Source organism: Myotis myotis, unplaced genomic scaffold (assembly GCF_014108235.1).
Source record: "Myotis myotis isolate mMyoMyo1 unplaced genomic scaffold, mMyoMyo1.p scaffold_m19_p_10, whole genome shotgun sequence".
Lineage (NCBI taxonomy): Eukaryota > Metazoa > Chordata > Mammalia > Chiroptera > Vespertilionidae > Myotis > Myotis myotis.
This window is the reverse complement of record NW_023416314.1, coordinates 30999040-31025048: the sequence shown is the minus strand read 5'-3', so window position 1 is coordinate 31025048 and position 26009 is coordinate 30999040. Positions and strand designations below refer to the sequence as shown.

General features: G+C 42.7%; 1 protein-coding gene across 11 annotated transcripts in view; it reads right to left on the bottom strand.

Annotated features, from left to right (window-relative positions):
* The window catches only part of DLG2 (discs large MAGUK scaffold protein 2), a 1392511-nt gene that overhangs the window by 234506 nt on the left and 1131996 nt on the right, over positions 1-26009 (bottom strand). Inside the window, exon 1 of one of the 11 annotated variants that reach the window (XM_036324801.1) lies at positions 12866-12992. The exons of the other annotated variants lie outside the window; for them this stretch is intronic. Coding sequence (XP_036180694.1) covers positions 12866-12902 — 37 coding nt within the window. The 5' untranslated portion in view covers positions 12903-12992. Of the gene's footprint in view, positions 1-12865; positions 12993-26009 lie in introns of those variants that run through there. 11 annotated transcript variants of the gene reach the window in all.

The window sequence follows — 26009 nt, the reverse complement described above, 5'->3', positions numbered from 1 at the left end:
AGTGGATTCATATCAATATACTCAAGAAATACAACTAAAATTTAAAGGGCTGTGGAGAGGGGAGTGGGTATCCAATTTCTGTGTTGCAAAATGAAAAAGCTCTAGAGATCTGTTGCACAATATGAGTATACTTACCCTTACTTAAATGTATTCTTTAAAATGGTTAGGATGGCCCAGCAGGTGTGGTTCAGTGGCTGAGCATCGACCTATGAACTAGGACAGTGATGGCGAACCTATGACACGCATGTCAGAAGTGACACGCGAACTCATATTTTTGGTTGATTTTTCTTTGTTAAATGGCATTTAAATATATAAAAGAAATATCAAAAATATGTCTTTGTTTTACTATGGTTGCAAAGATCAAAAAATTTCTATATGTGACACGGCACCAGAGTTAAGTTAGGGTTTTTCAAAATGCTGACACGCCGAGCTCAAAAGGTTTGCCATCACTGAACTAGAAGGTCATGGTTTGATTCCTGGTCAGGACACATGCCCAAGTTGCAGGCTTAATTCCCAGTAGGGTCATGCAGGAAGCAGTCAATCAATGATTCTCTCTCATCATTGATGTTTCTCTCTCTCTCTCTCTCTCTCTCCCCCTTCCTCTCTGAAATCAATCAAAATATATTTTTTAAAAATGGTTAGGATGGTAAATTAAATGTTATGTGCTTTTACTATAATTAAAAAACCTAAAATGTAGCATTATATTAATAAAGTGTCACAGTAACATAAATACGCTAATAATTATCATTGGCAATATAATAAATATAACTAGTATGTGTGGAGCACTTAACTGTATGTCGGGGTCTGTGTTAAATATTTAACATGGACTATCTCATTTATTCTAACAACTCCTTTGACAAATGCAAAACTCGAGGCTTAGGTTAGGTAACATGCCAAAAGGCTCACACAGTCTAGTCCTGAGCGGCCCTGACTGTAAAAGCATGGCCTCAACACGAACTCCCCTTACTGAACTGTGCAATCAAAGTGTGCAATTCAAAATCAGACGTGCATTCTTTTTGTCTTGTGTGCACAAGAACTAGACAAAGAAGACGATGACTCACCACTGGTCAAATGAAGTCTATGATAAACCATTTAAAGGGAACCTCATGTGGGACAGGGTCTGTAGGTGCTCTGAGCACTGGGGTCAGCAGAGGCTCTGCACTATGGAAAGGAAGTCAGATAACCAGCCTCTCAGTGTTTCTCCTCATTTAGACGCCTCTGTGGCATCACCTGGTGCAAAAGGAGGTCTTCCCAGGTAACAAGATGACGCTCCCTGTGTCTTGACGTCAGGTGAGTCATTTCACCGTCATCATGTCGTAGGCACCTCCGTGTAAATCAAGTTCACCCCGTGGGAGCCCCGCAAGTTTCCTGGGGAATTTTCTATTTATTCTGAAGTAATTGCTTTTGACACCCCCGGGTGACTAATATCTATGTGTGACCAAGATAAGTACCAAGTCTAGCCAGTGTGTGCAGTTGTGAAGGAAGTTATAGGCAGAAAAACATCATTGGACACCGAGAAGAAGGTCACTGCATGCCAACACCATGGTTAGGCTCCAGCCAGGGAGGGCAAACTGAGAGCATGGGTGTTTTCATCACCCTGCTTTATAGCTGGGGGTACAGGGAGCCTTGGTAATCCAAGTGTGGCCCCTGAACAGCAACGACAGCTCATCTGGGAGCTCATTAGAAACACAGAACCTTAAGACCCACCCCAGAGCTACTAAGTCAGAATCTGCATTTGACAGGATCCCTCGGCGATTCTCATGCACATCAACATCTGAGAGGCCCTGACACAGAACGACCACAGCTTTCCTTCTACCAAATATGCTTAATTACAAATTAAAGTACCATATAAAAAGGAAACGATAATTAATTATACTAGGCAAGATTATCATACTAGCTACACAATGCTCTCACATGGTTTTTCTACTTTGTTTTAACAACCTTTAAAATCTTACCTATCTTTACTAATAAGGAAATTGTCCAAAGAAGGTGAAAAGATCACATCTCTAAGTGAGCATTTCAGCCTAGGAATTCCAGCTCTAGATCCCCAAATGTTCCCTGCAAATCACACGACCTCATTAGAGGAATTCAAAAGGTGACTTTAACTTGGAATGATCAGAAAAATAGGACTTGAACTGAGACTTGAAAAATGGGTGAGTTTTTCGTGAGAAAGGGATTTCCAGCGCAGAGAAGCAACAGGCACAGAAGCACGTGGAGACCGGTGTGTGAGAGTATTTTTCAGGAGAAGCCTGAAGACAATATTTAGATGTAGGATTCATGTGCCCACAAGAGCAGCGGGAAGAAAATATGCAATGATGAGAGAAACCAGATCATGAAAGCTTAGGCCAAAGGGTTTGGCTACTTGGTGTTTCAGAGCATAAGGAATGTATTTCCAGGAGAGAAATCTTTCCAGTTTTATTCATTAAGCTTTTCTTGTAGGTTTTAATATGCAATGGTAAGCAGGCTTTAAAAATCAGAGATGGATAAGTTCCAGGAAACATATTAGAAAGCTCTCTCTACATGACTGCACTGTGGCAATTGCACCTTCTCTAATGCTGCACCTGTTTCCCCGACTGCTGGCTGTATCTTAGGAGACTCGACATCACTGTTTTCCACAGGGGTGCACAGTATTTGCCAGAGCACTTGAGAATGTGCAAGGATGGAGAGCATTAGCTAGGAACGAAGATGTCTTTTAAGTAGGGCATTGGGTGGATGATTCATCTCTAGACTCTCAAAAGAGTGTGGAGTAAGTAAAGTTGCCAGAATGGACCTGAAATATATGTACCGTTAGGTCAATTTTGTGCGAATGTGAAGTGTTTTTCTACTAAGGGTCACATGTACAGAACATCTTGACTCCTAAGCAATTTCTTGACAAAACACAAATGCTTACAGTTTGAATTCAGGAAAGGAAATACAAATGTAACAGTATAAACCCTAAAAAATATCAGTTTAATAGTCTCTGAAGATTAAGGAAATAAGATGAGAAATAAAGGAAAGGAAAATTGAGAAGGGCTACAATGTGGTCAGATGCAGAGGAAATGGGGGAGAAAAGAAGATAAAAGGAGTACTAGGAAATGAGACATGGTGGGAAAACAATTTATTGCAAGTTATCAAGCTTTTTAACATCCATTATCTACTTCAATAATAACCTAACTGTGGTAGATATACCCATTTCACAGATAAGGAAATCAATACCACTAAAGATTAAGTAATTTGCCCCAAACCACACTGAAAAGGATTATTTAACATACTAGCTGCTGCTAACTACAATTCTAAATTCTCCTTGTCTCTGGTTCCAAATTTGAGGATCAAAAACTGGAATCCTTGGTTTTTTGGCAAAGAATCCTCAATCCTCAAATATCCCAGGTACCAAATGTTGCATAGACTAGATCAGTAATGTCTCCTACATATATGTCCTATTAAATGTTAAATGTACAAAGGTTGCGCTGTGACTAATTAAATATACATTAAGTTTAATTCAATGTATCATTGTATCATTAAGTAGTATCACTAACAGTGAAATCTAAAAATAGAATCACTCTCAGATCCTTATAAAGGGAATTCTTATATTCAAAAAAGCCTGGGGATGACCAAGGTCTAATCCTTACAGTATCCCACTGAAGAGGGTAGTAAGAGTGGCCAGCAGAGGCCCACATCTGACATCTCTACCCCTTAAAGTGACAACCCTCATCCCTGACTTCTTAACGGTTGTCCTCCCTTCTATCCATTCTGCTCACAGCAGAGATGAATGATTTTTTTCTTATGGCACAATTGATCCTGTTCCTGTCCTGCTTAAAACCATTTAACTAGCCCCCACGGCCTCCAGACGAAAGATCAGACTCCAGCTGCGTATAAAGCTCCTTCTGCGATCTGGGTCATCCACAGCGACCCAGGCTCCAGCAGACACTGGTTGGAGCTCCAGCCTCCTGAACTACTTCCACTTCCTGGGCCGGACAGGCTGCGAGCTCCTTCTAGTGTTCTTCTCTTTTCCACTCTTCAGGACTCATTTCTCGGAATTTCACACCCAAGCTTTGACACTTCCTCCGGGGAGCCTCCTATGATTGTATCATCCAGCTGAGTTAATGACAGGCTCCTCCCTCAGCAGCTTAAAAGACCCCTGTAGAATTGACTGCATTGCGTCACAATGGCCCCATAACTGAATTCCAAGCTCTGTGAGGATCGAGACCATGTCTGCTGTGTTTTCCAATACTTAGCGCCATACTTAGTACATTGCAGGTGCTCAATAAAGCTGTGCTGAATACATTTTAAAACTTCATGAAAAGAGTCCTATCTTCGAAGGAGGGAGCACAGTTTTTTTGTTCATTTGTGTTTTTTTAACGTTTTTGGTTTATTTTAATTCCATGCAGAAGAAAATTACACACAATAAATCTACAGTCAGAGCCTCAAGCACAGAGACATTAAAAATGGCTCAGTAGTTGAGTGTCGACCTATGAACCAGGAGGACACGGTTCAATTCCCCATTAGGGCATAAGCCCGGTTGCAGGCTCGATCCCCAGTGTGGGGCATGCAGGAGGCAGCCGATCAATGATTCTCTCTCATCATTGATGTTTCTCTCTCTTTCCCTCTCCCTTCCTCTTTGAAATCAATAAAAATATAATCTAAAAAAAATGATTACCGGGAGCCAGCAGCCCTGGCAGCGAGTCCCGGGCTCCTTGATCAGGTCTCTTACCCTCATGACCTGGCTTTCCCTACCTGGTCTGTGGAATTAATACCAGTTGTTCAGTTTTTCATTTCTACAAGAACTTCAGGACCCCATAGAATCTTTATAGGAGCTGGTGATAGAATTTATTAATAGTTCAATGGGCACTGTTTTAGAAATACTATGTTTTTAATATGGCCTTTATGTAATAGCTATCCTTGGAGGAACACACTGTTCAAAGTCCTTTCTAACTGACCTTCAAAATGCATACCGAAAGCAAGGAGATCACTGGCATGGGATTGTACCCATTTTGTAGATAGAAACCTAATGACAAAGTCAGCAATTACCTCCTCTACAGCACATAACAGAAAGTTCTGGAAAATATATTTTTTCCCCTCTAACCCTACTTCTTCCCCTTTGCCCTATTATACACACTTCCCTCGCATCATAATAGTTGCTTTGTATGTTTTATTTTTTAAATAAATATTTCTTTTTCTAATAGACTTCAGGCTCCTTGCAGGAAAGGACTAGCTCTTACTTTTTGTCTCTAGCTTAGGATCTGGAATCCTGTAGGCATGGAAAAAAACGTTTGCTGCAATGATTGTCCAATTCTCATAAAGTGCTCTGACAACCATGTTCTGAGGCTACTGTCAGGGAGGCACGCATCCCTACCTGGTGACTTAGTGGAGAGAAATCTCAGGTCAAAGGGAACAGAGATTTTTTAGAACCCTCCACGTCTCTCAATTCTATTGATCGTACACTCCGCTTAAATTTCTTCAGTAAGATGGAGCTCCTACCTTTTCAAGGAATTACAGGGTCCCCCTCAATATTAAGAAGTCCTAGATTTTTTTTTCCTTTGAAGCTATGAAGGACATGATTTGCAGAGCCCACTCCCAACAACACCAGTACCAATGCAAATGGAATAAAAGCAATCCTCTGCCATTTAAAATTTAAATCTTAACTCACCTGAGTTACATTTTTGCTTTTTACTTTAACAAAGAGGACTTACATGCATTTCTCTGTCTCTCTTTTTTTTTAGAGAGGAAGGGAGGGGAAGAGAGAGAGAGAAAAAAAAAAACATTGATGTAAGAAAGAAACATTGATTGGCTGCCTCCTGCACACATACCTCCTACCCTTCCCCCCACTCCAGACTGGTGATTGAGCCCACAACCTGGACATGTGCCCTGACTGGGAATCAAAACATCGATTTTTTAGTGTACAGGATGACACTCAACCAATTGAGCCACACCAGCCAGGGCCGCACATATACTTTTCAAATAACTCTTAGATATGAATGCAGATGCAAATCTCCCTCGAGATTAATGGATTTCTGCCATAATTTAAAGGAGGAGCTGCTGAAAGTTTTGTAAGGGCTTAGTCTCAGGGCTCAATAGTAATAGTGGGGGAAGGAGTAGAGAGGGGAAAGCAAAAACAAAAACAAAGCAACTATTCAATTAATCCAGATGGGAAAAAACAGCCTATAAACTAATTGATTACAGTTATTATGACAGCTGATTACAATGTCTGCCTGTAAAAACACAGGTCCAAAAGAAATACACAGCCCTGCTTGGCTGCCTTTCACCCTCCATGGAGATGATGTCATGCAGTTAGGCCTTCTCTGGGAACAACGAACCCAGCGATGTGGCAGTTGCGGTGGGAGGCCTGTATGCTGAGCCCAGAAGGTTAGGCAGTCCTCCTTGGGATGCCCAGGAAGCCGGTGTCACACTGCTGTGTGTAAAGGCGGAGCCTCTGGGATACATCTTTTCTGTGCCCAAGTGACTTACAATATGACACACTCAGGGCTGCTGATCCCAGGGCTGCTGTCAAAGGAACCATCTGCATCCAGGTGTTTCTTTAAGACTGAAGATGAGATGCCCTCAAACCGGCTCCCCCATCCCCCTGGTGGCTCCTGACTGCCGGTGGCCCATTCTGCTCAAGGGATTATGAAGACAAATGCCGCCCTGGCCCTTGGGAGGGCAGATAGATCGTAAACAACAAATGACAACTCAATACGCTGGCTTCTTTGTGCTGTAGGGGCCCCAGGAAAGGGCAACCGCTCTGCTCTTGGGCAATTCGGGGTAGAGAAGTCTGAGAGCAGGTCTCAGGATGGGGCTACTAGGCCTTTAAGAGTTTGTCAGCTCTGACCGGTTTGGCTCAGTGGATAGAGCGTCGGCCTGTGGACTGAAGGGTCCCAGGTTCGATTCCGGTCAAGGGCATGTACCTTGGTTGCAGGCACATCCCCGGTAGGGGGTGTGCAGGAGGCAGCTGAATTGATGTTTCTCTCTCATCGATGTTTCTAACTCTCCCTTCCTCTCTGTAAAAAATCAATAAAATATATTTTAAAAAAATAATAAAGTATAGACTCATTTTTTTAAAAAAAGAGTTTGTCAAACATCCAAAAAGCACATAGCAGAGAGTGTAACAAAAGATTACATTTTCAAATAAAGAAATGTTCTGTTAGGCCTGAATGAAAGTCATGTTATTACTGTTCATTGGAGGAAGGGTGTCCCAGCAGGGAAACAATTTCTCCTGCTGGAAACGAGGAACAGTTCTGTGTGGTAGAAGCGGGTGGGGTAACAGTGGAATCCTCATTTTAGCAAGAGGACTTTGTTGGCAGAGTGGAGAGTGGACTGGAAGGTTAATAGAGGGGAGTGAGTAGAGCCCAGTTAGGCTGCTGCTACATAAAGTTCAGTGAAGATGTGCGGGACAGTCTCTGAGGGGACAGTCCTGAGGAAATGCTGTCCAAGGCGAGAAGAATCAGCAGCAACCAGGTCCCTGCACCCTCAGGCAGCTGGCACCCGGGCCAGGCTCCAGGCCCGTGAAGGTCACGTTCCTGCCTGACAGCTGCAGCCAGGGCTGGTTTTGATCTTAGACTCTGGCCCCTATAGGTGCTAGAGCAGTTCTCAGCTCTGCCTGGCCCTCACCTGGGAAACATTTATTTGTTGTTGTTAATTCTCACCCGAGGATATTTTTCCATTGACTTTTAGAGAGAGTGAATGGAAGGGAGGGGGAGGGACACACACAGAGAGAAACACTGATGTGAGAGAGACACAAAGATTGTTTGCTTCCTGCACACGCCCTGACCAGGGCCGGGGATGGAGTCTGCAACCGCGGTACATGCCTTTGACCGGAATTGATCCCAGGATCCTTCAGTCCTCGGGCTAACACTCTAGCCACTGAGCAAACTGGCTAGCTCAGGAAACACTTTTTAGAATGACGGTGCCCACATTCCACTCCAGAACAAGAGATGCAGAATCCCTGGACGAATCTACACCTTTTAAATGCCTCCCACAGCCAGAGTGTGAGCCAGGGCCCACTCAGCAGTCGGGCATAGCAGTGAGTATTACGCACTTGCCTGCCTCAAACAGTCTCTAAGTGTGTTCATATGGCTGTGGGTAACCGGACGGGGACGCCCCTGCGGCCAGGTGGTCATCTCAGGGGAGGCAGCGCTGTTAGCAGAGGAGCAAGAAGGGCCCTGCCGTTATGGGACCTGAGCGTCATTTATGGAACGCTTAGAAAATGCCTTTGAACACACCCAACGGAGGTGTTTTAAGAGGATGTAGGGGGCTGACTTGACAAAGGCAGAAGATAATACAGAATTACCAATCACCAAATAACAATCAGCAAGGAGGCAGGAAAAAAAACACGGGTCAGCCTTAGTCTGTGCACCAGGCGGGTCACTTCTGTCAGGTCCATATGTATATTATGCTCGGCCTCTGCCACCGGAGTTCTGCACACTGTGGACTAGACACTTAGCGAAGAGAATGACATCCACCCGAATGATGCCTCAGCAAAATCGTTTCTGTTTCCCAAGCTCTTATTCTACAAAAGATACTACTCGGAGTGCACGGCATCCTTATCTTGTTCAAGACTCTCAACAACCCTTGGAGATAATGAGTACAGGCTGCCCATAGAGAGATGAGTTTGTGCGAGCCTCAGTAACCGGGAAGGCTCACTGAGCTAGGGAGTGACAGAGCCCATCCTGCGCCCACAGCAGACAGGACCTGTGCTGGGGACCCCCCTCTGCTACTGCTCCATGCCTGCAGGACTCACAGCCCAAAGGGACTATACACTCCTTGAGACCAAAGGCTAAGTAAAGTTCAGGACTTCTTGAGTCCCTCCCCAGTTCTCTTCCACTTCTTTGTTTTATTTGTTATTACTGGATTTTAGGACCAGAGAAGTTCTTCCAGCATAAGACCCCTTTCTTCTTCTGTCCACTCCCTCCCTTCTCAGGAGAAGACACTAAACTACATTGGAGCCTGAGAGTCCCTTCAGCGTTCAATGTGTAAATCTGCTGATGAAATGAGTTTTTTTTAGAAGTAAAGTTGGGCACTCAGGGAGGATTTTGATAAGAAAAGAAGTAGTTGGGCCTTTAGCACATGAGACATGAAGCTCAGAGTTCCATGATTTGTTCAAAGCCAGCTGTTACCAGACATGCCTTCACCTGCTATTTTGGACATATTATACAGGAAGGAAGAGAAGGTGGATAGTTGTGGGCAAGGCTATAAGGACACTGAGACTGCAAAACTGAGATTAGTAGGAATGTATGCATTCATTCATTCATGCATTCATGCATTCATGCATTCAACAGACATCTATTATTGAGCAACTAACAGCAGGCGGTTTTTTATTTGCATGGTTCCAATATGCATGCATTTCTATTACGATGGCTTAATGAAGTGACATCAGTTCCCTAACATAATTCAAATTTAAGTTACCACAGTACGTTAAGTGTGAGTGAGCGAATAAAGTATAAACTGGCTCCTAGCTCTTTGGTTCACAAATCACCATGTAATAACAGATGCACATCACGATCAGGGACTCATCTCTTCGCTTCTCAAATTCTGTCGATAATGGGTCAGTGCCCACTTCATAGGGGTCCACACACAGGCAGCCAAGCATGTAGCTGTGTTGCTTCCTTGTGCCCCAGCGATAAGCTCTTGTGACATTTTCTAAAAATGGGTAATCCAAAGAGGGAAGTTGCTCACAAAGATGAACGTGCAGCATAAGAGAAAACAGACAAAATGCAATTCGAATGGAACAGTGTGACTAAAGCAGACTTAGCTGATGGCAGGAAAGCTGACTGTGCCGCGCTTTGAGAAACCCCAGATGTGTGGCCAGGGGAGCTTAGTAAAGGAAACTTCATGAACCTAAGTGAGTTAGGTGGTTGAGATGAAAGAGTGAAAATGTTCAGAGGAAATAACACTGGCAAAAACTTCACATTAAAGGAATTCTTGGAGATAGCTCATAACACGGAAAGTACAAAGGATGAAAAGGTTGAAAGCTGATCCAGACTTAAAAAGGTGGATGACAATTCTCCCAGGCTCAGTACAGATGCTTGTTCAGTGTTGTAAGTTATGTGACTGACAAAAAGAAACAACAAACACTATTCCAACTATTCTTTTTTTAAAAGAAATAGAACACTTTAATTCTTAATGTTTCTAATATGTTAAGTAACAGCGTACTAAACAAATATTCATTTTACTTCTTTTTTCATTTCCCTATACAGTTATAACTAACAAAAAGAGAGTCTTAATGTTTTGACAAACATTTTGAAAGGACATGGACAATGGTAGTTTTCCCCATTGATTCTTAGGATGTCTTTCCTCTCACTATCATGCAAACAGTGAGGACTGCCTGTATTATGTGAAAACAATCCTTGCCCTCTTGGTGGTCTTACATCAAACAAATTAATTCTAAAGACCTGTGACTATTTGTTCTATGATTAATGGGGGTGCTAGCCTAGCTTGGAGAACCCACAGGGATTTAGAGGAACTGGGGGAAGTAAATTTGGTAGGGAGGAATGAAGAGAATAAAGTGGCAAAGGAAGTCCAGACAGGGGGAGGGGTGGAGTTGGGGCATCCATATCTGAGGAGAATACAAATCTCCCAGCCCAGCAAGTCTACTTCCTCATCCCAGAGGCAGGGTGAGGAGTGGCTTTGGGCAGGTTTTTAAACTGGCTGCCAACAGCTCAATTGTAATGCCAGATGCATATTAATTGCCGAGATGCAGGTTAAGGCTCTTTCTCAAAACGAACACAGAAACTAGAAATGCTAACACATGCTTCTCTCAGCCCACTGGTGTGAATAAAGGCTCTTAAAACCAGCACAAAGTGTTTGGATGCAAACCTCTAGGTCCCCAATGCCACAGCCATGCAAAGTAGCATCTGGGGCTGTGAAAATCTATGTCTTAAGGAAATCAAGTCATGAGAATGTATAAAATGACACATCTGGCTTTATGCACTGGCTATGATTTTTACGTCCAAAATGTATATTATGCTGGGTTGTTTTTCTATCATAAAATATGTTTTCCATTTTAATTTATGGTCTTTTCCAGGGAAGATGAGGGGCTATGTGATACGCATGTGAATGTGCCTAGGAACACAGATGTTAGGAGGTGGAAGACTCCTTAGGAATTATCTTGCCCAATCTCTGCATTTGAAAAAACCAAAGGAGGTGAATTTAGTCTTTGGAGGCCAACTGTCTAGCTCCACAGTCAGATGGCAGCCTCATAATAACAACAGCCAACACTGACGAGTGTTCACTGTGTGTTAAGTACCATGCTGAGGGCTTTTCACATGAAGCATCTGAATTCTCACAGATCCATGAACGAGTTACTCCTCCTATTGCCACAGCGGAAGCAGGCTTACTGTTCAGCAACCTACCCAAACCATGAGGAAACTGAAATTCAAAGTCAGGCTGAAGGATCTGAGCTGACATTCTTTTTCTTTTTTTCTTTTTTTTTTTTTTAATATATTTTATTGATTTTTTTACAGAGAGGAAGAGAGAGATATAGAGTTAGAAACATCGATGAGAGAGAAACATCGATCAGCCGCCTCCTGCACATCTCCTACTGGGGATGTGCCCGCAACCCAGGTACATGCCCTTGACCGGAATCGAACCTGGGACCTTTCAGTCAGCAGGCCCACGCTCTATCCACTGAGCCAAACCGGTTTTGGCTGAGCTGACATTCTTAACGAATACCACAATTGTTAATAAGTTGCCTTTTCTGTTACACAACGGAATACTACGCATCAGTAAAAAAGAGGGATCTCTTACCCTAAGGGACAGCATGGATGGCCCTGGAGACTATTTTGCTAAGTGAAATAAGCCAATGTGAGAAAGACAAATATCACATGATCTCACTTATTTGTGGAATCTAATGAACAAAATGAATTGAGCAATAAAATGAGACATGAAGCATGGAGGCATGGGACAGACTGGCATACCTCCGTGTGGGGTTGGGGGGGACAAGAAGAGATAAACCAAAGAACTTATATACTTATATGCATCGCCTATGGGCACAGGCAATAGGGGGTAAAGACCTGGGGGTGGGGGGCCTTGGGGCTGGAAGGAAAGGGGAGAAGAGGGGCGGGAAGTGGGAGACATCTATACTACTATTAACAATAAAAATATATATATATATTTAAAATTAAAATAAATAAATAAAGTATCTCTCCTGGATACTTCACCATATGCCCCCAAATTAGGTAATCATTGTCCGTTTCCTGGAGGACCTTAGAGTCCAGCTTTCCACATGCAACTACCAATTTTTAAACAGCCTTACTAAGTAAGGGATGTAATTCCCATTTTATGGATGAGAACATGAAGGCCCAAAGTTCCGTGGCTTTCCGAGGCTGCATAGCTTACAATTAGTAAAGGCAAGATTCAACCCTGTAAATCGACTGGTTCCTTCAGACATAAGTCTGCCTCCCTGCATTAGGACTACCCTTTCCCTCAGCAGGCTCTGGCTTTTTGAACAGAACATCAAACACATGATGAGAAGTCAATGTGGATCCAGGCATTTCTGGAACCCCTTTAAGTGAGCAGAAGAACTTCCTATTCCCAGATCTCTCTCTGTGATACACAGGATCAAGCCTAGCGGCTCACAGACTAAACTCTTCAGACTAACGCTGAAGGGGCCAGTGCTGAGTCAAACTCACAGAGTCTGCTTTCAGGGCCGCACTGACTGAGGTGCAGGAAGAGAAATACTCATGGGGTGTTGTTCCCCCAGAACACAGGTGGCAACAGACAGGCAAAGAAGCAGCCGTGAGAAGATGCCTGCGAGCAGTGGGTGCTAAGAAATGACAGGCAGTTATAAGAAGGAAAGGCAGGCAGATCTGCTGTCTCTTTTCATGTCACTGGCCACGATTCCCCACTGGTCTGCCAAGAGAGATGGGCCTGAGAAAAGCAGCATGATTCTCACCACAGCTCCTTAGCCAGTGTCCAGAGGGTTTCAGCATAGCAGGCAGCTGCTCCCCGGATTCAGCTCCACTCCCTCCTCCGGGCTGAGTCGTGTGGTGTATAAACTCCGCCCGCCAACCAACCGAAGTTCTGGAGCTGTGGCCAAAGCCTGAGGAGTGAAGCCGGTGGAGCCAGGTTCTCAGGCTGGTGGCACAGCTAGTTGAGATGCTTTGCAAAACAAAAGGGCCACTTTAAGAGCTGGGATTACTGTCTCCATCCTGCCCCTTTTTTAAAGCAATAGCAAAGCACGTTGCAGGTGTTGGCTGTTTTACTCACCTCTTTCTCTTCTCAGCTGAAGAGGCCTTCGCACTGCAAAGCTGGAGGAGGTGGGAGTCTGCCTGGGCGCCTGTTACCCCCAAATCCCATCCCGCCCTTTCGCTAGCTGCTGGTGTTTGAAATTCCAACAAGGAAGTGTTAATCTGCTATCTTCTCTTAAAATGTAGAAGAGTCTAAACAAAGTTATTCACACTATAGAGGTGATGCTTCAGCTAGGGGGGAAGGAGGGGCTGGAATCTGGTGGTGCCCTAGGCCAGGAAATGCCTGCTTACAGCAGCCTCAAGGTGAGAAGAGTATTCAAAAAGGGATGGTTTAGGGAAGCTGACCTTGGAACTTCACCTTCCATAGCTACATCAAACCATTAACTAGCCCTGCCCCCCTAATCTGAGAAACCAACCCCTTCTCTCATTTCCTTTGAACTAGGCCATCTGCTAATGCCAACATCCAGACCTTGCCTAAAGTTTTTTTTAATATTTCAGGATGAACAGCTAACATGTGGAAATTAGAATAATTTTTATCCTTACCTAAGAACATTTTCCAAATATGCTTAAGGACTCTTCATTTACATATGTGCTGCAAGTTTCTTTTTGTTTTGATCTGTACAGTATATGCAAGGGAAGCCAAGGTGTAGATACTGCTTTTCATGCATTGAGTGATTAACCAGTTGCTAAATGGAGCCCAGACATTTCAATTTCCTCTCACAACTACTGATTGTAATTGCAATTCAGCTTAGTATGGCACTGTTTCCCTCTCCTATCTGTTGATACACAGATCAGATGCTGTGGTCACCATGGTAACCACCTACTCTTTCCCCCTATTTTTCTGTTTATCAAACTTAAAGTGCACAGGCTAGAAAATCCTATGATTTTTTTTTTTAACTCAAATAGGAATCAATCAAGCTCACCTAAGATGAGGAATCATTTCGGTGTAAATGTTTTGTTTTTAAAAATAAGCTGCAAATGTGTTCATCAGAAACAAATTATAGCTAGAAAAACAGAACTAAGGAATTTGAATTTGCTTGAAGATTAAAAAAAAAAATGTTCCAAGTGGTTTTCAGGGATGAAATGGGATTATCACTAACACTTCTGGTCTTGACAGACTGGCTGCCTTGATGGGCTGGAACGCTGTGGGAGTCTCACAGGTTTAGGTTGGGTCACAAACTAAGCAAGGTCTGTTTAAACCACGCCTATGGGTGTGGGAGTGCATTTTCTGTATGGATTTCTCTTCCACCCCACACAAAAACATTAGGGGTGGGGGTGGGGGGAGAACTTTCTTTAAAAGCAGTACTTTGCTCATTTATTTTACAAGTAGTTACTGAGTCTGCTAATCGTAGATCAATGACAAGGAAGCATGCTGAAATCAGATGAGCTTCTGAGGCAGGGAGACAGATAATCAATGAAAGCTCCCAGAACAGTGAGGGCTGTAGAATTAGGGAGCGTGTCCTCTATTAAACATGATTATTTGACCACCATTTCCAAGTCAGTCGGCCACAAGTGAGAGCTGATTGTCAGGGTAGATTTGTTATTGTGGACCCTGTGAGGCATCATATCTGTCTTAAGAAAAAACAAAGCATTGAAGAGTTTTCATTGAGAAAACTGTCTATTTTTTTCTCTAAGTACCTTAAACCCATTTCCCCCGTTGGCTCCTAGAAACTGACAATAATGACCCCTGTAGATGAAAACTCTCTTCCTGCCCACAAATGCCTGCCTCGACTGAGAGAGGTGTTTTGTCTCTTCCCAGTCACCAGCATGGACAGAGGATAACTGCCAAATGACTCTCCCTACTTCTTCTAATAGAGAAATGATGGGACATTTGGAAATTAGGATGATTTGTATTCTTACCTAAGAGCAAGACTTGGGACCAAGACTCAGCATTTCCTCTACTCACTGAGGTTGAAATTTCACTTTAAATCAAACTGGCTTATTCTCATAGCTTCTGCACAGAATCTCACCCAACAAGTCAACAAATCTACTTGTTTCCTGGTTGAGATTTCCTGAGCACAGATTGTGAAGGTAATGCTGATGAGTAAGCCACATGAGACCCCTCTGAACAGATTTGAGGGACCCGGGGCCTGTCCTAAGTAGAGGCCACTATAATTGCCATTCATAGCCATTACCCTTCCTACCTTCCAGTCCTCAACACCCAGGGTTAATGTGATATGCAGGGATGAAGTTTATAGGGAAACTAATACACCCAGATGTCTTTGTACTGTGAGTGATACAAAGGCCTAGAATGCTCATTGTCATTTGCTCCTCTTTGCACCTCTGCTGGTTGCTTCTTTCTCCCCCAAAAGCTTCCAAGACTTCTCTGTGGCTTTTCCAAAGCTCCCAGCTTCCCCGTCTATTAAAAAAGTCTTTCCAATTCTAGTATCATTCATGCAAAATAGGAAAAAATGGTGAGGGCATGGGGTGCAAGACTGCGTGATTTGGGATTTGATTAAAAAAACTTAAGACTAGGGAGTCTGAAAATTTGGGTCTAGTCCAGGGGTGGGCAAACTTTTGGACTCGAGGGCCACAATGGGTTCTTAAACTGGACCGGAAGGCTGGAACAAAAGCATGGATGGAGTGTTTGTGTGAACTAATATAAATTCAAAGCAAACATAATTACATAAAAGGGTACGGTCTTTTTTTTTTTTTTTTTTAGTTTTATTCATTTCAAACAGGCCGGATCCGGCCCACGGGCCGTAGTTTACCCACGGCTGTTCTAGTCCCAACATAGCCAAATCCAGCTGACAAATTTAGTCAGATCATTTACAATCAGTTTTTCATTTGTCAAATGGCATGTTTAATGAGACCTGGAAAGTTAAAACTTTAGTACAAATGTCAGTTGCCACAGAACTAGTATACAGTTGAAGTCACACTATAGTTTTAGAAAGGTTTCAGGCAAAATAATGGTTTTCATAGGGCATAAAGTCTTTGCTTAATGGCATCACAGTCTTCCTAGCAATCTAAGCTAGGTACTAGTATTTCAGTCTCAAACCTTGATTCCACATTTAATCAGGCATAAACCCCCATCAATTCTTTCTCCAAAATGTCCTTTAGTCTGTATGTTCCTCTTTGTCAGCACTACCACGGGCATGAATGAGGCTCTCTTGAAACAGGTCCCCTCCCTCTAATCTCAGTGCATTAGCCACACCTGCAGTCAGAGAACTCTTTCTAAAGTGGTCTCTCCTCTTAAAAGCTTGTGCTGACCCCTCACCAACTGCCACATAAAGCCCATGTTCTTAGTGACGCACAGTGCCCCTTCACGAACCTGCTCTCCTAACAGCCTCTCTTCTCCCTGTCTTCTTCCTGCAGAACTTGGTGACTTTGCACAGACAGCTCTTTCTCCCTTTTTGTTTGCAGAATGCCATTCATTCTTCTAAAACACACTCAACATAGCTGCCTCTGGGAATCCTTCTGAACTTCACAGACCACCCTGCTATTCCCACAGCACCTTCCACATACCTCTTAGTCCAGGATTTCTCACATCAGATTGTAATGCTTTGGATCCTCGTTTGGCCGGAGCTACCACTGGTGTAACCCAGCGTAGCATTTCTGATGCCCTGGTTTTAATGAATCACGGAATCACAGAAGACTCAGCATCAATCCCTGGACACCTCTGACAGCTCTGGGGCAAGGAGCCATCTCTACCCTCCTTTCGGTAATGGCCTTTGTCATATGGCAACACTCTTGGCTTAAGCCTGATTTACAGACTCCTCCTCCAAGAAACAGATAACAGTTTCTGGGAGCCCATCTACTTCCTCCCCTTTAACCTAAAAATTGAACTAAATGGAGACTTCAGAGCCTGTATACCACAGTGATGGCAAAGTCGGCTGATAGAACATTGTTGCCCTTATTTTTGCTCTTTCCTTCTCTAATGCAGGAATTATAGTCACTTCCATATAGGCAGCTTCCAGGGTTCTTTACCATGAAGATCTCTGAATAAATTATTTTAGAAAATCCTAGAGAGAGATGCATACATTTGTAAAACATATATTTTCTTTCTTTCTTTTTTCTTTTTTTAATCCTCACCTGAGGACATGTTCTCTCATTGATTGGTTGCCTCCCTTATGCACCCCCAACAGGGATCAAACCCGCAACTTAGGTATGCGCCCTGACTGGGAATCGAACCCATGACCTTTCCATGTATGTATGACACTCCAACCAACTGAGCCACACCGGCCAGAACAAAACATATCTTTCTTGTGGATCAACTACTTAGCAGGCTGCTGTTTTGCCCTATCCTTATTCACTCAATGCCATAAAGGGTATTATTACTTATTCTGTAAGTGACTCTAAATACAAAGTTGAATGCTGGATAATTTCCATTCAGATCCAAAGCCTAAAAGGGAAAGTAGACCTAATTCTGCAGAAGTTTCTTGTGGCATTTAAGTGACAATTAATGAATCAACAACAAAGGTAGACAGAGTTTTCCAAAAATATATATCAAATAATATGGGACAGCCTAAGCCTCCCTGAAAAACAAATCACTTTAAGCCTCCCAGGTTAATCATGCCTAGTCATACGGAAATTATTCTTCCTTGGCCTCTGTGGCTGAGCACTGATACCCTGGGGCCTGGGGCCAACTTCCACTTAGAAAGACTTGCCAAAATTGACTATAAATCACATCACTTCCATTAAGTCCTCCAAACCAGCTCAACCAGTCTTCACCATCATCTATGAGCTGAAAAATTCTGGCTCATCCTTCTCGGGGCTGCTGATAAGCAACTCAGCAGCAGTCAACTCAGTGAAGCTTTCAAGCCTTCTGACTCCATTCTGGGCAAAGTAGAATCAGCAGACTTTATGTACGCGGATATTTAATGCTTTACAGTGAAGCTGAGTTGCCCATTTCTATACAGGTTCCTTTATTGCTAAGTAAACATGTGACCACTTAACTACATCTTCATTTAAGAAGAGAGCACGATACTTCATATACCATAAAGCTAGATCAGAAACCATGCAACTTGTATCAGAAAATTAAAATGCTTTATAGAACCAAAAATAAGACAAGACCAAACTTTTTTAAATTGTAGAAGCAAACTCATTATGGAAAATAGTTCTGTTAATTATCACCCAAGGATGCTCTTTCCATTGATTTTTTAGAGAGAATGGAAGGAAGGGAGAGGAAGGGGGGTGGGGGAGAGAGAGAGAGAGAGAGAGAGAGAGAGAGAGAGAGAGAGAGAGAGAGAGATCTATTGGTTGCCTCCCACACCTGGGGCTAGGGGTTGAATCTGCAACCCAGGTATGTAACCTTGATTGGGATTGAACCCAGACTCTTCAGTGCACTGGCCAATGTGCTAACCACTGAGAAACACTGGGCAAGGCAAGAATATATATATATATATACATATATATAAAGAATATAGTAAATATAGAAAAATCATCCTGAATAATCAACTGAAGACTGGCTGGAGAGAACCCGTATCACCAAGGCTGTTAAGAGGAGGCCGCATTGAGACTGGTGGGAAGTGCAGATGTTGAGAGGGCTGGCTGGGCTCCCACGGGCAGCAGCTGGAGTTCTGGAGGATATCTCAGCTGTGGGAGGTTCCATCTGATAAGTCTGGGGTCTAAACCCCAAGCTGGGCTCCCCAACCCAGAGTAACAGAACCAGGAAAGGTGCCCACATAACATCTGGCTGTGAAAAGCACCCAGGGTTTTATCTGGCAGGGAGAGACAGCTAGGAACACAGGCACCCCCTTAAAGGGCCAACACACTAAACTTTATTGGTAGCCACTCACCTTGGGCTCCAGCACAGGGAGGGAAGAGTGGACTAGAGCTGTATAAGGAGAGCCTGGGGTTGATGGATCTGAGAGGACAGCCCTCAGATCCCTGTGCTGAGTCATTCCCCCATACTGCAGAAACCATCTTTCTCAGGCAGAATTTTCCCATCAATGCAGCCTGGGGGGGAGGCTAGGGGGGTAGTAGGGGGATGGGGTGAGGGGGTTGGGGGAGTGGATTGGGGTGGAGTAATTGCATTAGAAACCCTTTCGCCACCAGGGGAGCTCTACAGCCTGAGGGTCATTAAGTGACTGAGACTAACCATCAGCCTGAAGGCAGAGGTGGATCTCTGAGTGCTTTGAGTCTTTGTCTGACTGTTTCTGGGCCTGAGGCTAGGCAAAGCAGGCCTTGGTGTGAAGCTCGGTCCTTTCCACACATACCCAGCCCAAGCAGAGGGAGTCACAAGATGTGGGTTGCTGTTAGCTCCAAACAGGGTACTCAGGGCCAATCACAACAGCATCTGAAAATGGCTTGCACCAGAGACCCTCTGAAGAGGCCCAAATCCAAAAAAACCCCAATGGCCTCTTTGGACAACAGAGCAGGATCCAATAAGCTTCACAAGCAGAATATACACAGGGAGACCTGGGCAGGCTGAGGTAAACTCTGCTTTGTGTAATACGCACCTGCACATCAGCCTGCACGCTGTACTGGGGGTTGAGCCTCATTGTCAGCCAGCCAGAGGGTAGGGATTAACAACCTTGTTGCAGAAACCAGAGCTTCCAGCCCTTTGAAGACCCCCAGCCTTTGCATACCTGCAGACCTTTGCAAGTTTCCAGTCTGCATTACCTGTTAACTGCCCATTTGGCAATACCCTTTTGCCTAATTCCCCACGTAATCTTTGTCCTTCTACCCAATATAAGCAACTGACTTATGGGGAGAAGCAAAGCAGATTTTCGTGGATGACCTACTGTTCTCCCATACTACCGGCATTATTGGAATAAATGCTCATGTATGATTCAACCCTGTCTCTGCTTAATTGGCTCAAGAAGGGACAGGCAGCCTGGACCCATTGATTGTCCGGTTTCACTATGACAAGGGAAACAAAGGATGAATAAACAATTGGGGTTATATAAAAATAAAAAGTGTCTGCACAGCAAAAGAAACCATCATCAAAATGATCCACCATCATCTCTACTGTATGGCAGAACATATCTGCCAATGATACAACTGATAAGGGGTTAATTTCCAAAATATATAAAGAACTTACAACTTAACAGAACGTACAACTTAACAGAAGGATGATAAACAACCCAATTAAAAAATGAGCAAAGGACCTAAAATAGATACTTCTCTAATGAGGACATACAGATGGCCAAGAGATATATGAAAAATGCTCAATCACTAATCATCAGAGAGATGTAAATTAAAATGACAATGACATATCACCTCACACCTGCCAGAATGGCTACCATCAGCAAATCAACAAGGGACAAGTGCTGGTGAGGATGTGGAGAAAAGAAACCCTTAGTATACTGCTGGTGGGAATGCAGACTGGTGCAGCTGCTATGGAAAACAATATGGAGATTCCTCAAAAAATTAAAAATTGAGCTTCCATTTGACCCAGTGTTCCCACTTCTAGGATTATATCCTAAGAATCCCAAAACACAAATCAGAGAGAATATATGCACCCCTGTGTTCATAGCAGCACTATTTATAATACCTAAGATCTGGAAACAGCCCAAGTGCCCATTAGTAGATGAGTGGATAAAAAAAGATGCAGTGTATTTACATAATGGAATACTATGCAGCAGTAAAAAAGAAAGATCTCTTACCCTTTGAGACAGCATGGAGGGACCTGGAGAGTATTATGCTAAGTGAAATAAGCCAGTCAGAGAAAGGCGAGTAGCACATGATCTCATTTATATGTAGGATCTAATAAATAAAATAAACTGATGAACAAAATAGGTCCAGAGACCTGGAAGCATGGGGCAGAGCGATGAATCTTAGAGGGAAGAGTAGAGACAGGAAGAGATTAACCAAAGAATTTATATGCATATATGCATAACCCATGGACACAGACAATAGTGAGGTGAAGGCCTGGTGGGATAGCGAAAGTGGGGTGGAGGGAGTCAATGGGGGGGAGGGGCATCTGTAATACTTTCAACAATAAAGATAAATTTTAAAAAAGAATAAAATATTAGAAAAAAAACAGATATCATTACCCAAAGTCAATCATTGCATGTATTTAGTCATTTCTCTTCATAAACATTTTATTTTTAAAAAAATATTTTTATTGATTTCAGAGAGAAAGGGAGAGGAGAGATAGAAACATCACTAATGAGGGATAATCATTGATTGTCTGCCTCCTGCATGCCCCCTACTGGAGCTTGACCCTGCAACGCAGGCATGTGCCCTGACTGGGAATTGAACCGTGACCTCTTGGTTCATAGGTAGATGCTCAACCACTGGGACACACCAGCAGGCCATGAACATTTTAAAAACAAAGTTGAGGTCACAGGGCACAAAAAAATTCCACTTCATGATTCCATTAGCTATAATTGCACACATTTTCCTATGTTTGAGAAGTTTTGTGTCAAGAACATTTTAATGATTGCAATGAACTATTTTCTCATTGAACATTTATGATACAATATTTCAAATTTTAAGATGGCTATTTAAACAAGAGTGTATATGCTATTCCCAAATAATGCAGATGGTTAAACAGAGATTAGCAAGGGTCAGGTATATGTAATAATAGACATTATATATAGCCTAGTGGTTATGAGTTCATTCTCTGGAGGTAGCATAATCACTGGCTTCATATTCTGGTTCTATCTTGTCTGTGTGCCCTTCTGAATTATGTAATCTCTTATCCATTAAGGAGAATAAGAATTGTGTCCCCCTGATAGGGTTATCATTAAATTAGTGTCTTTAAAGTACTTAGCTCAGAATTTGTCACACAATAGTCAGTAAATGTTGGCTATTTAAGAACAACTATTGATGTTATGTGATTCTAGAAGGCAGGTACAGGAAGCACTTTTCTGGATAAGAACCAAGTTAAGGTCTGGTGAAATCAGTTGCAGTGGTCTTCAACCTGCCTAATGCCGCGGCCCTTTAACACAGTTCCTCATGTTGTGGTGACCCCCAACCATAAAGTTATTTTCGTTGTTACTTCATAACTGTAATTTTACTACTGTTATAAATCGTAAAGTAAATATCTGATATGCAGGATGTATTTTCATTGTTCGCGACCCACAGGTTGAGGACAGCTGGTTTAATGGAAACATACAATCTCCAGGTTGGTAGGGAGCAGAAGGGCAATTTTGTGTAACGTCTCTCACTCCAACCAGATGCCAGGTGACCTGCGACTATTCTTGAATGCTTCTCACATTGGGGAACTTCTTATGTACCAAGGCAGCCCTCACATGTAGAAAATCCATTTTCTATCAAACCACAATATATCTCTCTATAACTTCAAGATAATAGTAAACTCACAGATCATCCCAAACAAGCTCTGACATTGAATTTTCAGTTCAGTGAAACAATGGGGATCACAGCCTTTAACTGATTTATTTTCTAGTTTAAAAGAGATTGGTGAGAGCCAAAGGCAGTAAAAGCAAGGCCACATTACTCAGGCTTAGTGAGAAAATGAGAAGATTTATGCATTCATTATCCTGTATGCTTTCCTGCAAATTGAATATTCTAAAATAAAATAAAAGCTTAATGAATTTTCTCAGGAAAAAAAAATGTCTAAAGCCGGAGTCTTAAAAGGCTCCTTTAAAGTTCAGATGGAAACTCTTTTATAGTTTCATGCTTCATCTGGGGAGCCGAATGGGGGAGAGGCAGCCTTGGGCCTAGTTTTGGCTCGGTTTGTAAGCTCATCTTCTGAGGACATCTGCTTCTGCATTACTAAACCATTTCTGCTCTGAAGGGAATACTTAGAATTTTTTAGAAACTGACATCAAATGACAACCTTGATAAACGAGGGGCTACATGAATCACTAAAGCCATCCAATGGAACTTTAAACAAATTCATCATCTCTCAGTGCTATGGAGCACATCTTCACAGATCTGTGTTAGCCATCAGGCATGCTTAACTGTCACATCATTGGAAAAGCTCAGTTTCTTTGCATGAAGTTTATCTGACTGTATTTGCTATTATTTTTCTATTTGTAGTCGCCAGTACAGAAGCTGGCAGGTAGCTGGTGCTCAATAAATGCTCAGGAGGCTGAGTGAGTCAATATCTGTCCGTAGGGGTCATAGATAAATGCCTAGCCCCTCCAACAACTGGTTACCCTGGTCACTACTGAAGCTTTGGAGGACTGCCACTTATGCTTGGCTTCGGACATGGCATCACTTTTTCCTCCAGACTCAGCATCCCCAGTTCCTTTCATCTTTTCTTATGACCCACAGCTTCAAACCCATTCATTGTGCAACTTCCAAATGTGCTTTCATGTATTTGTTTTTAAAGATGGAAAGACCTCACTTTAGATATCTAAGGCAGACAAAGCTCCTCTGCTGTCCGTGGAGGTCATAGTTAATTCATATCTAGGCAACATCTAAAATACGGTTTTTTATATTTCAATTACAGTTGACATACAATATTCATTTCAGGTTTCAACAAAGTGATTAGACATTTATATAACTTACAAAGTGATCGCCCTGATAAGTCTAGTACTCTGAGCAACATTTTTCAAAAAAATAGTTTTATTAATTTCAGAGAGGAAGGGAGTGGGAGAGAGACAAATAATAATGATGAGAGAGTGTCATTGATTGGCTGCCTCCTGCACACCCCCTACTGGGGATCCTGCCGCAACCCAGGTATGTGCCCTGACCAGGTATTGAACTGTGTCCTCTTGGTTCATAGGTCAACACTCAACCACTGAGCCACGCTGACTGGGCCTGAGCAACATTTAAAAAAAGTAGAAATATTTTTCAAATGGCACATTGTAACCCATAAGGGGGTGGCAAAATCATTTAATTGTGTGTGCCTGCGTGCTGTTTTGTAGAAATATTAATATATTTGTGCATAGTTGTCACTCACACACACAGGCACACACATGACGGGCATCCCACAATGTGCACAGAATTTGGCTTAAGTATTGGCCCCTACTCACCAGCTTGTCCTGGCACTTCTGTGTAGAGTTCACACTGCACTGATATAGGGGCGACTGCGTATGTGTGTCCTGAGTTTTAAAGCAAATATATTTATTACTGTGAGCTAGGGTTTAAAAAAAAGTTTGATATCAACATCGGCCAAGTGGACGAGTTAGGAACAGAAGGTGAAGGCATCACAAGCATGCCAAACAAATACTCTTTGGCACTTTTAGGTAAATCACTAGCAATTTCACAAGTATTTATTTTCAAATGGGATTAAGAGATGCTGACCAGTAACTACTGAGTGAATTAAGGATTATTAATTGGTCCTCAAGTTAGTGGGTTACTAGGGTTCATGGACAACTTCTATTTCGTATTCTTCCAGGAAGGCTAGCTGCCATGTGACACTGGTTATGTCACATGGCTTCTACTACCCAGGCAGAGAGGTGAAATCCCAAAACTGGGAGGCAAAATGCTTTTCAAAAAATATGTATTTTTATTGATTTCCGAGAGGAAAGGAGAGGGAGAGAGAGATAAAAACATCGCCCTAGCTGGCTTGGCTCAGTGGATAGAGCATCAGCCTGTGGACTGAAGGGTCCCAGGTTTGATTCCGGCCAAGGGGAAATGCTCTGGTTGCAGGCTGGATCCCCAGTAGGGGGTGTGCAGGAGGCAACAGCTCAATGATTCTCTCTCATCATTGATGTTTCTATCTCTCTCTCCTTCTCCCTTCCTCTCTGAAATCAATAAAATATATCTTTTTTTAAAAAAAAAGAGAGATAAAAACATCAATGATGAGAGAGAATCATTGATTGGCTGCCTCCTGCATGACCCCCAGTGGGGATCAGGCCTGCAACCCAGGCATATGCCCTTGACCTGAATAGAACCTGGGACCCTTCAGTCTGCAGGCTGACACTCTACCACTGAGCCAAACTGGCTAGGGCGGCAAAATGCTTTTTACAAGGACTGCATCCAAAATATTTTCTTGAGTTGGTCACAGTTATCACTTACCACTATTCTTGCTTTTGATTATACATTCAGTTTAGGTTTACCATTACCCCTTCTATTTGTTATGAATAAATTTATTAATTCTTAATGATACATAATTGGCATTAACCATATTTTGGCCTAACATTTTCCAATATTAGGCTTCAAGACATGTACTGATCATCCCTAAATAGCGATAAATATATCACTATTGCTAAAGCACCTGCACATATAATCGTCCTCACACCCACAGTCTGTTTTCCCAGTCACATTCTTCATTAACAGCATTATTTTTTTGCCACTGGAAATTAAGAGCTATTAGTATAAAGGAGACATGGGGTGTTTTACCCTTTCTATGTGGACTGAATGCTAAAAAGTTTGAGAGGCACTCATTTTATAGATAAGAAGACTGAGATCCTAGGAGATGAGCTGACTAGTCAAGATCAGCAGAGGTACTTGGACAGGAACCCAGGTCGCCAGATTCTCTCTCTGCCATCAAATGACTCCAACTCCAGCTACACTGAGAACACAGAGCCTGACTCAGAGCAGAGGCCCCTCGCTGTGTGCTTAGTCACTTGTGTTACTTACTATTATTAGGTTGAACAGTATAACTACAGATTCATTAAGGTCAAAAACTGTCAAATATTGGCACTTTTTTATGGTTCAGACTAAATTATATTATTTTAATAAATGCTGCCTATGCCATTCCATCTTAATTTGATCAGCACCCACACTTCCTGGCCATGTTCCCTTGGATTTCCTGTTTCTCAGTGTCCTGAAAGGGGAGCAGAATACTATAAAAGTGTTTGATATTATCATTAATTATTATTTTAATTGTTATTATTCCTGAAAGGGAACATACTAATTAGCCAGACCAAGTTAGTGCAACTGTATGCACTTGTTCTGAAATGCATTTTCAGGCATGAATGTCTTTTGTAGAGACAGAGATTTTCAACCCCTTTCCTTGGGAAGATTGGCTATTGGTTTGCTTGACTGGCATTTGGCTTTAGAGTTTCCAATGGTCCTCTCAAAAGTGCTACTTCTCTCTGC